General features: G+C 41.3%; 1 protein-coding gene across 3 annotated transcripts in view; it reads left to right on the top strand.

Annotated features, from left to right (window-relative positions):
• Pggt1b (protein geranylgeranyltransferase type I subunit beta) overlaps nt 1–16,916 on the top strand; it is a 44,932-nt gene that overhangs the window by 4,886 nt on the left and 23,130 nt on the right. For 2 of the 3 annotated variants that reach the window (XM_021150574.3, XM_085833699.1), the window contains exons 2-4: nt 1,194–1,312; nt 12,791–12,858; nt 15,971–16,122. In XM_021150574.3, coding sequence (XP_021006233.1) covers nt 1,194–1,312; nt 12,791–12,858; nt 15,971–16,122 — 339 coding nt within the window. Of the gene's footprint in view, nt 1–1,193; nt 1,317–12,790; nt 12,859–15,970; nt 16,123–16,916 lie in introns of those variants that run through there. The other variant, XM_085833698.1, reaches the window with a different exon arrangement.

Below are 16,916 nucleotides of genomic sequence, written 5' to 3'. Positions count from 1 at the left end.
AGTAGGGTCCCAGGCACTGAACCCTTGTTTTGCTCCCTTCCTGAATAATCACTTCTGACTGCAACTGTCAAGTGTCTTCAACAATGAAGACATCTTTGTGAAACCTTGGGTAGAGCTATGCATAATCAGGTTGCATTCTTCTAGAATGTTAAACAAACAGTTACAGGAAGAACTGGTTGGCACTGGAGAGATAGCCCACAGGTTAGAGTGTACTATTCTTGCAAGGACCCAGGTTCAGTTCCCAGCACCCACAGTGGTTCACTTACAAACTGCCTGCAATTCCACCTTCACAGACTCTGATAACGCTGGTCTCTCTCTCCAGGGACCTGAAGCCCTGTGCACAAACCCACATTCTCTCTCGGGCACACCATACCCATTGTTTACACTCTAGCTGGTGGTGGGACCTGGGAGAATGGAGCTGATAAATGAGGCAGACTAAGGTCTTATGCAATAGCCAGCTTTATCCAGAGTGGCTGTCAGATGAGATTCTGAGGGTTAAGAGGAGTCACGTGAGTGAAGTGTCCACCATCACGGGCAAACCACACATGATGGGCAAACCACAAGTGGCAGAAACATGTATTTCTATAGAGGCATGTAGACAATCAGAGTAGCTGGTTGTAATGAGTGACCTGAAGTAAATCCTATACACTACACCGGGGAAGGGCATGGAAAGGCAATCCAAGAACAGTTCTGGGATTTTGAAGGAACTGAGGTCAAACTCTTGCCTTCTTTTCTTGGAGTTTTCTCTCAGAATTCTCCTCATACCACTGCATTCTTAGACTCTGTTCCCCTTTAACTAAGAATAAAAAAAATGTTTAGTGGTGTGTCTGTCAGAACACACAATAAACACATCAAACCTACTTTAGTCTCCAAGTTGCTCACATGTAAGCCGCAGTTGAGAAGGGCTCATGATTCTAAAACTCTTCTTCGTAAAACGTTAAAACAAGGGTTTGACTGGTACGCTCCAGTTACTGAGAATAAATTGTGAGGTTTTATTTGTTTGGTTTCCGTATTTGTCAAGGTGGGGGATGGCATGTAAATTATTTTAAAAGTAGAAGGAAGGGTTTGCTTGGTTTTATCTTGTTGTTGTTGGTTTTTCCTTTGGTGTTTTGTTTTATTTTGTTTTGGGTTTAGGCCAGAAAATGGTTCACCGGTGAGAGTTAGGGTGACATTTCCCTTTTCTTTTCTTTTAGGTTGACAATTGCCTTTTTTGCACTCTCTGGGCTGGATATGCTGGACTCCTTGGATGTGGTGAACAAAGACGATATAATAGAGTGGATCTACTCCCTGCAGGTTCTTCCCACAGAAGACAGTGAGTGAGTTTTTAGCATTTTATTTTTGGTATGATTAGCTGTTCTTGGTATGACATGCATGGGATTTGCAAATCATAATATTTATTCATACTCATAGCATACTTTGCATATCCTTATTTTCCTTGTAGTTCAGGATCCCTTTCTGCCCAGATAGAACACCTAACTAGTATTAGCTTTAATCTATCTTGAGGAAACAGAGTCATGAGAATTACATTGAGATTCACAAATGTAGTCACACACTATATATATATACATATATATATATATATATATATACATATATATATATATATATACCTATATATATATGCCTATATTAATGACTCATTAATTATTTGTATTTAATGTTTATATATGACCAGTCCTTTAGTATTTGCTCTATTTTTCATTCCCAGCCATTGTTTTTTCCTCTTCAGAAAATTTCTTAGTCATCTACTGTATTTCTTCAAGTATAAAGTTTTTTCTTTAAATCTATAAAATTTATAACTTCATGATTGACCTATTTTGAGAGAAATAAGTGCACAGTGTATCTCTGATTTATACAAAATGTAAATGTAGTTCACATGACCCGAAGTCCTGCCATGTGCTCAGAAGGAAGTGGGAAGGTCCTGGAGTTCTTCCCACGTGCATTTCAGAGGCGCTCGCTTAGTTTTGACAGATGTGTTCCCCTTTGCTTATCGCACTTTGGTAACAACGTTAGAGCTTCTTTGGAGTTAGAATTGGGATTTTACCATGTCCTCTGAGATGTATTGAAAGGCTGTTCTATTATTAGTTGCGTGCACTTCTTGTTTTTTTTTTTGTTTGTTTGTTTGTTTTAAAAGCTATCAGTCTTTGTAGCTTTAAATAGCTTTACTTCTGTTGGGCTTGCCAACTTCTGGAGGGCATTTGTCTTCCCCGTCAATATTTTTAGGCTGGCAGTCCCTTGAGTCTCCCCTTTCCTCTTTTATGGTTTCGCATTTAGTCTAGAACATTTTCTGTTCCTTCACATATTTTCTCTTATAATGTGTTTGCATATCAAGTAGACTTTGCCTTTGCTTATAGGTGCATATTTATATAATTCTGTCAGACCGTGTAAAGTTTAAATACTAAATGAACCCTGCAGATGATTAAGAATTAGAAAATGTTTAAATTAAAAAATGTTCTGCTTAACTCCTTTTCAAATAATAAAGATAAACTATTTAAAACTGAAACTGATTTACAGATATTTATTGGCTAATAGAACAAATAATGTACATCATTTAATATTTTGTAATTTTCAAAGAACAGCCAGATTATTATCAGATTTGTTCTTTACCTAGCCCAGAAGAAGAAACTAAGGCAGGGTGTTTGGGGATAACCACCTCCCTTCTGATTGTACTTTGGGCTTTAGCCCACTTCACAGAAGCAAATGCATGCCGGGCACTGTAGATCTGACCAGACAGAGCCCATGGCTGGGGAGCTGACAGGCCCCAGAGGGGAACATATTACTATTATTCTGCTAACCCAACATGAACACCAAGCTGCCCTGTAAGCCGGTGTCTCTCCCTATTAATTGGTACAGCTCTCAGGCCTCTGCAGAGGCTTCTTTGTGCAGTAAGGAGTGGTTAAAACAGAAACGCAGAGATGGTCGAAGAGCAGAGACAATTCTGTCTGTCTGTTTCTCACGTTCTCTCTCTCTCTCTCTCTCTCACTCACACACACACACACACACACACACACACACCACACACACCCCTCTCTCCTTCCCTCCCTCCCTGGCCCAGGGACCATTGTGGTCAGGACTGTAAGAGCCAGCAGTTGTGGAGAACAGGGACATACATAACAGGACTGCTACACTCACAAACTCACAGCAGCTGTGGCTGCCTAAACAAAAGACCCTCACAAGATCAAGTCAGTCAGCACTCTAGCATGGAGTGGGGAGGGGCTCACAAGCTCTCAGCCCTACCTGAGTTGCTGTGAACAGTTGGTGACTTCTAGAAGAGAGACAGACCAGTGTTCTTCGTAAAGCTTCCTTTTGTAGATGGCCCCATACTCAAGACTGGATGAGCAGCACAAATTGGAGTTGGGGTTATTTAAAAGAGAGGACCTGGAGTTGGCAGGGGAGGTAGGGTGGTAGGGGTGGAGCTGGGAGGGTCAGGGAGAAGAGTGAGTCACAATATGATCAAAGTACATTGTAAAATTATAAAATCATGGATTTCTTTTTTTAAAAGAAATGTGTTTGAGTCCTTGCACAGCTGTTTAAAGGATAGAGTTGGACCAAAGTAATGGCTCCCAGGTGTCAGTGCTGCCTTACTGTCCCAAGTGCCATGCACAGCATTTAAGGACATTGTAAATATTGGGTTGTAAATACTCTGTTGGCATCTTATTAGTAAGTATGTTCTTAGACCCTTGGCGCACTGGGCCATTCTTATCAGAGGGACTATTTAGGTTGGGAATTGTGTACTCTCTTCTGACCTCTAATGAGAGGTTACATCACATCGTTGTATAGATAAAGATAGCAAGGTTCAGAGACTTATAATTTGTTCACAGTAACACAGACTATAATGATGATCGAGGAAGCACTAGGTAGAGTTTTCTGTTCTCTATTGGTTCAGGGCAGCAAATGCTGTACCTCTGAGGCTATCATGACAGTAAATGAATTGGCATGTAGCTTAGTAGAACCTATAAGATAACAGACCAGGTCAGGCAGTATGGAACATCAGTAAGAAGATTGACTGGTGAGAGGATATGGTGGTTTGAAAATGCTGGGCCCAGGGAAGTGAGTGGTGCTATTAGGAGGAAGTGTGTCACTGTGAGGGTGGTCTTTGAGACTATCCTAGCTACCTCCTAGCTACAGTCTACTCCCAATGCCTTTGGAACAAGATGTAGAACTCTGAGCTCCTCCAGCATCATGCCTGCCTGGACACTGCCATGCTTGCTGCAGTGATGATAATGGACGGAACCTCTGACCCTGTAAGCCAGCCCCAATTAAATGTTGTCCTCTATAAGAGTTGCCTTGGTTATGATCTCCATTCACAGTAGTAAAACCTAACTAAGACAGGTAAGAAATACTCACTGGTTTCTATGTAGATATTTTCTTTTTTTTTCTTAATTTAATTTTTTTTAACTTACTCACTTTACATACCACTTACTGCCCTCATCCTGGTTACCCCCTCCCACAATCCGTCCCTCATCCCTCCTTCCCCTTCTTCTCTGAGCAGGTAGGACCCCTCTGGGTATGCCCCCCACCCTAGTATTTTAAGTCTCTGTGAGGTTGGGCCAGACAAGGCGGCCCAGCTAGAAGAATGTGTCCCATGGACAGGCAACAGGTATTAGGATATCCCTGTTCTGGTTGTTCAGGACCCACATGAAGACCAAGCGGCACATCTGCTACATAAGTGCGGGGAGGCCTAGGTCCAGGTTCTTTGGTTAGTTGTTTAGATTCTGAGAGCCCCAAGGGTCCAGGTTCGTTGACTCTGTTGGTCTTCCTGTGGAATTCCTATCCCCTTTGGGGCCCAAAATCTTTCCTCCTATTCTTCTGTAAGAGTCCCTAGGCTCCATCCGTTGTCTGGCTGTGGGTGTCTGTATCTGCATCTGAGTCAGCTGCTGGGTAGAGCCTCTCAGAGGACAGCTTGGTCCTGTCTGCAAGCATAGCAGAGTATCCTTAATAGAGTTAGGAATTGGTGCTTGCCCTTGAAATGGCCTCAAGTTGGGCTGGTTATTGATGGCCATTCCCTCAGTCTCTGCTCCATCCCTTGTGTCTGCATTTCTTGTAGACAGGATAAATTTTGGGTTAAAAGTTTTGTGGGTGGGTTGGTGTCTCTCTTGCTCCACTGGGGTTCCTGCCTGGTTACCTTGCTCCTCTTCAGGTTCCATATCTCCAGTGTAGTGAGTCACAGCTAGAGACCTGGGATAATGGAAGTACCCAAGAATCAGTGGGGGTGACCTAAGTCCCTCTCACCACCTCTCCCTCCCCTCCCCCCCCCCCCCCCCGTCTCTGTCTTTTTTTTTTTTCTTTTTCACTTTTTGGAGACGAGCTCTCACTGTAATCCAGGCTACTAGAAGTTACCATTTACCCTGAGGTAGTCTCAAGCTGTGGTCTTCCTTTCTCACCTTTCTGGAATTTTCAGCCCACCACCATACCTCGCTTACTATTTAAAAAACAAACAAACAAACAAACAAACAAGCAGCATCCTTTCTACTGTAGTAAGTGATGTAGGCTAGATTGTGCATAGTGCATGTTTAGGGAATGACAGAGTATCGGATTGATAAACATGGTGATCCAGCTCTTCAGCCCATCCCCACCCTGTCCTATGTCTGAAGGACTCTGGGAATCTTGAGGAAGTCCACCATCTTCCATCTCTTTAATTGGTCTCCATCTTGTTCTAAAGCTAATCTTTGGAATTTAGAAAGTGCACATGGTTTGGTTTTGTTTCACCTGTGCATTTGTGTGTTTTGCGGAGCTGTGGATTGAACTGAGGCATGCCAGGCAAATACTCTCCATGAGCTACATCCCCAGCCCAGCACACCAGCTTTCAGGGTTTGGCAGTCTTTCTTGGCATCTTTAAACAAGGAATTTGGCACAACACATCCTTCTAATAAGAAAGCCTTATATTTTTTGAGATGTGTGAAGAATTCCTTCTATATTCATAAAAGCGCACATTTTAAAATAAAATTACCACATTCCTCACTGGAATTCTGTCTGCTTAGTGCAGAAACCTAACTTTTAAAGTGGAAATCAAACAATGATTAATTCATGTTTTGAATTATACTAGCACCTGAGCTCACAGTGACGGTGATCCTCTGGCCTAAGCATTACCTTTTGTTACATGTGCCTACATAAGATTTGGAATGTGTTTACTTTTCATAATACAGTTATCTCTTAAAAGAGGGGAATAGAGTATAAAGATTTTTTTTTTTTTCTTTTTCTTTTGAGACAGGGTTTCTCTGGGTAGCCCTGGCTGTCCTGGAACTCACTTTGTAGACCAGGCTGGCCTCGAACTCAGAAATCTGTCTGCCTCTGCCTCCCGAGTACTGGGATTAAAGGCGTGAGCCACCACAGATTCTTATGAAAAGAAACTCCCGTTATTAAAGTCAGTCTTACTATTGCTGATGCCAAGATGTGTTTGCAGGCAGGAGCCTGGTATGGCTGTCCTCTGAGAGGCTCTGCTAGTACCTGACTAAGTCAGATGCAATTACTCACAGCCAACCATTGGACTGAGCCCGGTGACCCCAATGGAAGAGTGGGGGGAAGGACTGAAGGAGCGGAAGGGGATGGCAACCCTATAGGAAGAACAACAGTATCAACTAACCCAACTCGTCAGAGCTCCCAGGGACTAAGCCACCAGACAAAGAGTACACATAGGCAGGTCCATATGTAGCAGAAGATGGCTTTATCTGGCATCTGTGGGAGGGGAGTCACTTGGTCCTGTGGAGGCTTGTGCCCCACAGAAAGGGTGCTAGAGGGGTGAGGCAGGAGTGGGTGGGTGGGTAGAGGGAGCAGCTTCTTAGAGGCAAAGGGGGTTGGGGTGGGAGGTTTGTGGAGGGGAAACCGGGAAGAAGACAACATTTGAAATGTAAATAAATAAAACAATTAATAAAAAAATAAAGTCAGTCTTTTTTGTTGTTTATTGTGTTCTATATACCCCAGGTTTAACACACACTCATGATTTCCTGCCTCAGCTCTGAAGGACTGGGATTATAACCGCACTACCACACAAAGTGCTTTTTAAATTCTCATTAACCCTTTTATTTTGTAAGCTTGTGTGGTGTGTGTGTGTGTGTGGGGGGGTGCATGCCACAGCACTTGTATGGAGCTCAGAGGACAACCTCATGGAATGGATTCTCTCCTTCCACTTTATAGGGGTTCTGGGAAATGAACTCAGGCCATGAGCCTTGCCTGCCTTTACCCAGTGAGCCATCTTACCTGTCCAACATTGTTTTTTAAGACTGTACATAAGCCATCTTACCACCTCAATATTGTTTTTTTTAAGACTATCTAAATGGTGGATGCTCAGAGTCATCTATAGGATGGAACACAGGGCTCCCAATGGAGGAGCTAGAGAAAGTACCCAAGGAGCTAAAGGGGTCTGCAACCCTATAGGTAGAACAACAATATGAACTAACCAGTACCCCCCAGAGCTCGTGTCTATAGCTGCATATGTAGCAGAAGATGGCCTAGTCGGCCATCACTGGAAAGAGAGGCCCTTGGTCTTGCAAAGATTATATGTCCCAGTACAGGGGAATGCCAGGGCCAGGAAGCGGGAGTGGGTGGGTTGGAGAGCAGGGTCGGGGAGGGTATAAGGGACTTTTGGGATAGCATTTGAAATGTAAATGAAGAAAATATCTAATAAAAATTGTTATAAAAAAAAAAAGTCCTGCTGAATCCAGTGTAGATTGTTGGGGTTGGGGTGGAATATTCTCTAGATGTCTGTCAGGTCGATTTGATGTGGGGTTGATTGCATGAAATTGACAGAAGGTGGGATATTAAAATAGCCTACTATTACAAAAAAAAAAGACTATCTAAATATACCGATACACCATCTTATATTGCTAGGCATATAATTGGTCTTTATTTTGAACTTGACACATAACCTTTAAAGGGAGGTATTACCCAATCAGCAGAAAAAAGTCAATTTTAGTGTTTATCTTTCAAGCATACATTTCAAACACACATGTTCTTTGATAATACAACTCCAAATATTTTATCATAAACATATTACATAAACAAATTATTATGATCACAGCATCTCCAGCTACTGTTTTTCTTAGTTTCTATTCTGCTCTGTCAATTTCCATTGTAACATATACTTGCCTGCCTTCAAAGAGGGTGCAACAAAATTAAAATAGGGAAGAAATATTACATTGTGCTCCATATGCTGTGACTGTCTCTCAAGACTATAAATAGATTTTCATGGTGACACTGAAGAAGTAGTTCTTTAAAAATTGCAGAAAAGCGGGGGGCGGGGGGTCCTTGTTTTTTCTTGGTTAAGGGTGCCACCATGAACCAAGGTATTTTAAGTTAAAATACGATTATCTAGGCTTCGTATTCATTGTTTTCATGTAAGTTAGAGATAAGACCCAAAGTATCTCTACATCTTGTCAAGTTCTGTGTACAACTGATTCTAGTGGGCAGGCTGTATGTAAGGAACTGTTCATCGTTTTGCTGATGCTAAGTATGAACGCTAGATGGTGCTCTTGAATAAAGTTTCACCTTTACCTGGCATATACTTGCAGTGATAAATTTGGAGAGAATTACAGTTATACTTGAATATGATGAAATATGTAAGTTTCTAGAATTATAAGGGAATTTCCAGGAGAAAACAAACTTGACAGGAACTAGAAAAGAATCCTCAATGAACTTAAAAATGGTAAATATTGTCCTGTTAACATCATTTTCAAAACATTGGTATTTAAAGTGTATGGCTGATAAACCAGTTTGATGAATAAACCATCTTTCTCGGGCCCTAGGTTAGAAGTTAGTAAACATGCCATGAGAAATAAGGTCTTCATTTGATGCTGTTGTTTACACTGAAAGCGGTTTTAAATCCAGTTTTACAGCCCACAAGCAGTTCAGAAGAGGGAAGAAGTACCACACTGTGTTCCATATGTGTGACTGTCTCTGAAGGCTGTAAATAGACTCTCATGGTGGCACTATATTCTCCTATGTGGAAAAGAAGAAAGGACACTTTACTTTGAAGAAGTATTTCTTTAAAAATTGCAACCCCTCCCCCCAAAAAAAGGGGGGGGGGGACAGGGGCTCTTTGTTTTTTCTTGTTTTGCTTTTGATAATGTTTAATTGGCCAGTTTTAAATGGTTGCTGTTTATTAAGCCGTGGTCACTCCTAAATTATAGCCTGAATATGCTCTTTATCCTTTATAAGAACCCTGCAACATTCTACTTACAGGCGATTACTATTCCAGTTAGGAAGTGGAATAAATTTCAGCTGGGAATGCTTGTAATGTGCCTGTGGTCTCATCTCTTGGGAGGCAGAAACAGAAAAAGCTGGAGCTCAAGGCTTTGACGATAGAAGAGTTTGACGACCAACCTGGGCTACATGAGACTGTCTCAGATAGGTAGGTAGGTAGGTAGGTAGGTAGGTAGGTAGGTAGGGAAACCAACTTAGACAAGTTGTTCCTTGCATGTAGAACCCAAGTACTAGGAAGAAAAGGGTCATGCATTTGACGAGCTTGTTACTTGTGTCTGTGCTAAGGTCTCCTAAGGATACAGTATTTTTGAGCATCATTTTCTAATGCTGCTTCTCAGGAAGGATTGTAACCTTAGAAGCAGACACGTGTCCACTTTGTAAGGAAGTGATATTTTACTCAGAAGCATTTTCTTTGAAGTCACACTCTATGTAAAATACCATACTGAATTGTCCTAAGTAATCAGTGGCCCAGGAACTGTAGCAGTGAGTTTGGGCTGCACTGCTCTAGCTCTGTGGGATGCACTTGTGTACTCACTCGCCCAGGGGCTCTCTGGATTTGAAGATGGAAGACAACACACATATGCCAATTAATTTTTTAAAAAGATTTATTTATTTTATGTATATGAGTACACCATTGCTCTCTTCAGACACACCAGAAGAGGGCATCGGATCCCATTACAGATGGTTGTGAGCCACCATGTGGTTGCTGGGAATTGAACTCAGAACCTCTGGAAGAGCAGTTGGTGCTCTTAACTGCTGAGCCATCTCTACAGCCCGCCAATTAATTTTAAAATGCTATGGCTACATCAAAGGCTGGGCACTCCTAAACCTTTCCCTGCTACCCCAGGCTAATCGGGGAAGTGGCCAGTGGCCACCCACCTGAATTCTCACATGGCTAATTGGCTTTATCTCCTGCAGCTCCTACGTCCAACCATCTTCCACTGCTTCATGACAAGTCCTCCGTTCCTCTCTCCTGCATCCTAGCCCATGGAAACCTAAGGGTCCTGTCCCATCTCCCTTTGCCCAGCCACTGTCACATTCAGATTCCCAAGTAAATCAAAGCATTAGAACCGATCCCCAACAAAGAACTTCCTAAGGCGGGGATTATACTCAGAGTATGCATAGAGCTTTGATTTTTAAGCTGAAGTAGAAATGGGATCAGACTCTTATAGTGCAGTGTCAATGAGCTGGTAGCATGGAATGAGATCTTTATTGCGGAGGAAAAGAGGAAGCTGATGTTTAGTTTGGATCATATAGGAAATACACGTTAGACACTGCTTACCACCTTGAAGGTGATTAGAACAAAGTCACGATGAAGGAAGGATAAAGGCATCTGGTGGAGGCTGTGTGGAATGGTGCTGACCCTGTACCACAGAGCCTGGTTTATTCCATGTCTGTCAGACATTGGGTTACTGCTGGTGGACTTTGTAGATGACAGTTAAGGTTAAACTAATCTCCTGAATTTACAATGCAGTGCATTCATAGGGGTCTCTCCCACATGCATACTCTGTGTGTGTGTGTGTGTGTGTGTGCACGTGCAGTGCAATCACATGAGCAGCAGGTCGGTCAGAATGTAGTGGAAGAGCAGAAGAGAAAGCAGAAGAATACTAATCTAGAATTTGAGTGATAGCTGCTCTCTGGTAAGAGTCTGGTGTGTAAGAAACTGTAAATGAGGCTTCAGGAGCCAAGGAGAGCTCGTAGCTAAGAGCCCAGTGAAACTGAGATTTCAGTCCCACAGTACAGGAAACTCATCTGCCAGCAGCGTGACTGAGCTTAGAGGCTGACCTTTCCTCTAGAACTTGAGTAAGTAAGGTCGTGCCACAAAGGCTTTGGTTGCATTTGTGAGACTTGTGTTGGATCCTCATCTTCTGAGACAGTACAATGATGACTATGTGTCTTCAGGTCCTCCATCTGTGATGACTGCTCATAGAGGTGGTGACTCGTAGAAGACGGACTCTCTGTCTTGTCATCCCACTGCTATTTTGCTATTCCCTCTAGGCTGTTAAGGCTGTACCATTCGCCTGTCTATAAACACCACGCACATCCACTTGATATCCTCTGTTTCTCTTGTTCAGATGCAGCTTTCCACATTGTTATTTAGCTTTACTAATAAGTACTTTCAAAATCAGCATAAGGTATACTTTGATAGATGCAGCTTGATATTTTAAGCCTGTTAGACTTTTTTTGTTGCTTCTAAACTTTCGCTGCCAAGCTGCACCAGACACTTGTGTTCATGAAGGTCCTGGAGCACACTCTCAGTGTGTTATCACTTAGGGAACGGTTTGGTTACTCTTTTTTTTAAAAAAAACCTTAAATGGCTTACATTTTTTAAAAAATATTTTTTAGTCTTACCCAAAATAAGGCATGTTCACTGAACTTGTTGCCACCATTAGTACTTCCAATAGAGAGACATGAGGTAGGAAGTTTTCAATGTTTCTTGTTTCTGCAAAGCTGTATAAGCCACTACTAAGTGTTTCAGGGAACGGAGGGTGAGCACAGTCAGAGCCTGCTTTGGAGAAGCAGAGTGGGAAAGCTGTGATTTGGTCTTCCACCCATCATGACAGATGAAAGGTCCTGGCATCGAAGTCCATTTTAAACCATCCTGAGTTTTTATTAGCGCCAGTTTTGGTAAGCTAATACATTCTTACCTTTTATAGCTATCATAATGGTTTTCTAACAGACATTTAACCCATAATTATAGATGAGTTTTTGAGTTCCCAACTTCTAATATATTTACATACATTTATGTATATATCCAGAAAAAGGAAAACTTATATATATATATATATATATATATATATATATATATACATATATATATATATATACATATATATATATATACATATATATATATATATATATATACATATATATATATATGTATATATATATATATATATATAAAGGTACAGACTTAAGTGTCCTACATATGTCAAAGCCAGGCACCTAGGACACAGGTTTAAGACTGAAGTATGAATATCTGTTTTCTCTGAGGTGAATAGAACAGTGTACACCTTTACTTTACTCATGTATCAAGGAGCAGTGAGTCAAGGTGGAAGACACTGGGTGGGAAATCAAGATTCTAGAGCCTGTTGTATGAGCTGTTCCCTCTGACATGTCACTTAACCTCTGGCTTGTTTCCTGATGAGCCTTCAAACATTATCTCACATAGAAAAGGAGACAACAAACCTTAACACGTAAGAGGACTTGCTATGAAATCAAGAGGACCTGAGTTCAACCCCCAGCACCCACATAAAAGACAGGCATGGCTGTGCATGTCTGTAACTCCCGCTGTTGGAGGGTGGCCTGGCTAGCCGGCCTAACTGAAACAGTCAGCTTTGGGTTCAGTAAGACCCCATCTCTAAATATAAGATGGGAGCAGTAGGGGAAGACTCCTGGTGGCCTCTTCTGGTCTCTGCGCATGCACACAGCCATGTATACCCTCACTTACCTGCATGTACCGGATGTATATGCAGAGAAAGTGGAGCTTTGATATTAAAATACTGTTACTGAACAATTGTATAGTTAAACTGCCTGCATTCTATTCAGAGATGGTATATTTTAAATAAGCAAATACTTTGTTTTCTAGGGTCAAATCTGAGTCGCTGTGGTTTCCGAGGTTCTTCATACCTGGGTATTCCATTCAATCCATCAAAGGTTAGTTTTCTGTATGTTGGAGGGTTGGAAGAGGATAGAAGGAAATTTAGTGCGAGAGCAGATGAAACGTTTAGAGCTGGGTGTCTAGGTTTAATATGCTAAACATTTGTGATTTCCTAGAGAAACAAACTCATGAGGTACTTTCTGTGCAGACAGTGAACTTGCCTGTGTCGCAGGGTTTATGCTGGGCTCTTGTTTCTCAGGAGAGAGACTAAGCTGTCCTCCAGGAAGTGAACGATTAGCTTAGCTTCCCCAGCCGTTTGGACAGAGGCTTTTGAACCAGCTAGTATACAGAGAAGTCCCAGGGAAGCAAAGAGCTTTTTCTTCAGAGAAGTAGGACCAGAACAAGCGCCATAGGTTCTACTTGTGCCCAGAGTTACCAAGATTCTTTATAGTGCAATGTAGAGACAAGTTTGATCACCCTCCTCCTCTTCTTTCTTTCACTAGGATGGTATGTATGGCACTCAGGATCTCCAGCATTCCAGGATCCTCCAACTGAGCCATAGCCCTACTCTTTTCCTTCTCTTTTAAAAAGAGGTCTCACAGAGCCTGGTAGAGGAGGCTCTACAACGAGGTTAGGGTTGGCCTGGATTCTGTAATGGTTCTATCTCGACCTGGGCTGGGTTTTTTCTTGATGAAGTAGTCTGCTGGTAGCATGGTTGTCAGTCATGGGATTACTCGGAGTATTTCAAGAATTGTATACACTTGGAAGCTGGGCGAGAAACTCCCAGTTTTTCATACTCTGAAGCTTTTAGAAGAAGTCACAGTGGTCATAGTGATAACAAGACTTGACTGAGACTGTTTGGGTTTTATTCCTCTCACTGATGCTGTACACAAGCTTTTCTGAGTAAGGGTTGGATGGCATCGGCCAGATGTCTCCAGTTAAGTAAGTGCCTTCCGAGCAGGGAATATGGCAGCAAAGGACTCATAAAATGCGTGTCTTCCTTTTTTTCATACATGTATCTTCCAAGTTAAGGCAACCCTGAGTAGAGGGAGGCTCTTGAGTTGGTTACAGTGAACAGGATCACCTGCTGACCCAGGCAATGATGCCTGTCATGTAGCACAAGGCCATGTGCAGATGGAAGCTGTACTTGCTGGTGTAAAACAGTGATTTAATTACACCTTTCACAAGACAACCTCTACCTCCAAGGCATTTCATATCATGGTATTTAAAGTTTATTTTAAAGGGTCTTGTAGCATTGCTGAAGCTGAACCTACAATCCCGGGTTCAAGCTTCCACTGTAGCACCATTGTACCTTACTCCCTGCATGTTTTCCATTCCAAGAACTAGAAGGTCCCCTAAGAATTAAATGTTTGCTCCTAGTTCATATGCTCTTGTGACACCCAATTTTAACCCTCAGTGTATCTCACTGAGGAGCCACATCTCACTGTGTGTGGCCATCATCTGTATCTCTGTGGTAAGAGGAGCTAGAGACTCTGATGCAATCACATAGGCCTACAAAAAGCTGTCATAGAGGTTGGAAGCATAGCTCCGTGGGACAAAAAAACCCAAGGAAATGAAGAGATTTTCCAGTACCATATATAAATAAAATCACTCCATCAATTTTTCCCCTTCAGAAACCACCAGACCACCTGTGTGCTGTTGTCCTCTTAATATATGTATGGTTTTGACAGGTCACAGCCTTCATAGATCTATCCATCTTACCCTTTCATTTATTTTGCATCACAAATCCTATATTCTGTTAAATTATTGTGTAATACCTTTAATGTCCAGGGATTTTCTGCTTCTGCTTCACTGTGAAAACTTCCCAAGCCTTTGATATACTGCAGCAAAGAGTCCCTGTTTAAATCTGTGTGGAGCTGTATCTTCTTCATGACCATTTAAATAATCCACTTTAGATTCTCTCATTAGAATCACTCAGCTTTCTCTTCATCTCTTAAAGTTAAGGGTCACATTTAATTCATGTTCACATTCCCTACCATTCTTTCAAAATAGCAGGTGTTTGGTTTGAATACTGAAAAATGAGACATGCTGTGGGCATTCCAAGAAGCCCATTATACATGTGAAATAGAATAGGCAAGAGAATTAGAGCTTGAGTTCTGAGGAAGGACTCAAAACGGTGCAATGAAAATTGGTTTGGTGTGAGTGAGACTGTGTAAAGAGTTGTATGTGGGGTGGGTCAGTGGGTGGTTCACAGTTAAAGGGATTGAATTTCATGCAGATTTGCCCTGTGAAAAAGCACAGGTCACTGTACAAGAAAATCATGGGATCAGGTTTCTAACCCTTTGTAATACACAGACCTTGGCTAGATTCCGCATATGAGGTTTAAACAGGTTTTATTTCTGAGATTGCGTCACCTTTCTTACTGTTATACAGATGAATAATATATAAAATTAACTAGTTATATTTCTTTTTTACATTTGAATGCTAATGTTTATTAGAGATTGAAATGATTAAACCTCATGATAGAATGATAAGGTTATATGGTGAATAATACTGTGCTATTTAATTTAGGTTTATACCATATAGACTACATTTTCTTTGTTTTTTAGACAGTGCTGGGAATTATACTCACAGCCTCAACACACATTAGGCAAGCACTCTACCACTGAGTTATATTCTCAGCCCAAATTTTACTTCTTTTTATAAATTTTTTTTGGTTTAAAATATTGAGTTTCTAACTTTATAAAGACATAACTTTTTTTTTTTTTTTTTTTGGTTTTATGAGACAGGGTTTCTCTGTGTAGCCCTAGCTGTCCTGGAATTCACTTTGTAGACCAGGCTGGCCTTAAACTCAGAAATCCACCTCCCTGTGCCTCCCAAGTGCTGGGATTAAAGGCATACACCACCACGCCCGGCTAAGACATAACTTTTATAAATTGGGTTGAACTAAGTAGAAAGTTTTAAATACGTGGATTATTCAAGTGACATAACTACTTTCATAAAGTTGGAGGATCATAATATTTTGAAAGTTATATAGCTTGTAAGAAGACATATTGAGACACCTAAAAATTAAGGCATGTTTTCCTCAGTTGGATATCTATACAAATTAGTATAAGCAACATTTACTATAACCTCATGCTGAACGTTATTTGTGAAAGAAAATTTAAAATCTCAATTAATGTAACATAATACGCATCTTGAATTTAGAATCCAGGAGCAGCTCATCCTTACGACAGTGGACACATAGCGATGACGTACACGGGGCTTTCCTGTCTGATTATCCTTGGAGACGACTTAGGCCGAGTGGATAAAGAAGCTTGCTTAGCAGGCTTGAGAGCACTTCAGCTGGAAGATGGGAGGTATGAACTGCTCGCTAATATTGTCCTGTGTAGGTAAAAACTATTTAGAACTCAAAAAAACTGGGCATAGTGCTATAGTAGATTGTTAGAACCCAGGACTAGAAATATAGTTCAGAAGTTAGTACATAATTAATGTGTTGAAGGTCCTGGATTACACCTCACTCATACAGTGGAAATGAACCACAGCGTGTTTGAATATATAGTTAAGTGCTTGATGAAAAAGCGTCTTATTTTACAGGAACAAAAATAAAGCTGAGTTTCTAGTAGAACTCCTTTCTCCTTTTTAAAATTTCATCTTTTAGATGAAACAAATATTTTGAAATAAGCTATTTGAGTGTTGGTTCCTTAAAAGTACTGATGGGAGAGAAAGGATTAGACATTAACTATTACATTCAAAGTTAGGTAGCCTGCCCTGCTGCCACTGAGGAACGTATTTAAATGATAGAAGCTCGTGCCCACTGATGCCTGATGCTTTATGTTTTGTGCTTGAAGATTCTTCCAAGAGTAAGAAACAGTTCTAAGCTGTTAATGTGGTGAAGTCGTCATCTCCAAGAAAAGGACTCTGTGGTCCAATCCACTGCTGTGTTGCAATCTTGCACTGTACACTGGGACCCTTATTTTCTTGTCTGTGTTTTCAGGACACTGCTCTTGATGAGGGAAAAGTTACTGTAGACATAATGGTCATTTAGGAATCCAGTGTTGCCTCAGATTTCTGCCAAAAAGAGGAAGGGAACACAGACCATTACCTCTTGAGAACTGTGTAACGAAACACAATATAATAGGTCAACTAATAG

Source organism: Mus caroli, unplaced genomic scaffold (assembly GCF_978045245.1).
Source record: "Mus caroli unplaced genomic scaffold, Mus_caroli_1 scaffold_19, whole genome shotgun sequence".
Taxonomy (NCBI): domain Eukaryota; kingdom Metazoa; phylum Chordata; class Mammalia; order Rodentia; family Muridae; genus Mus; species Mus caroli.
This window is presented reverse-complemented; position numbering and strand designations above follow the sequence as displayed.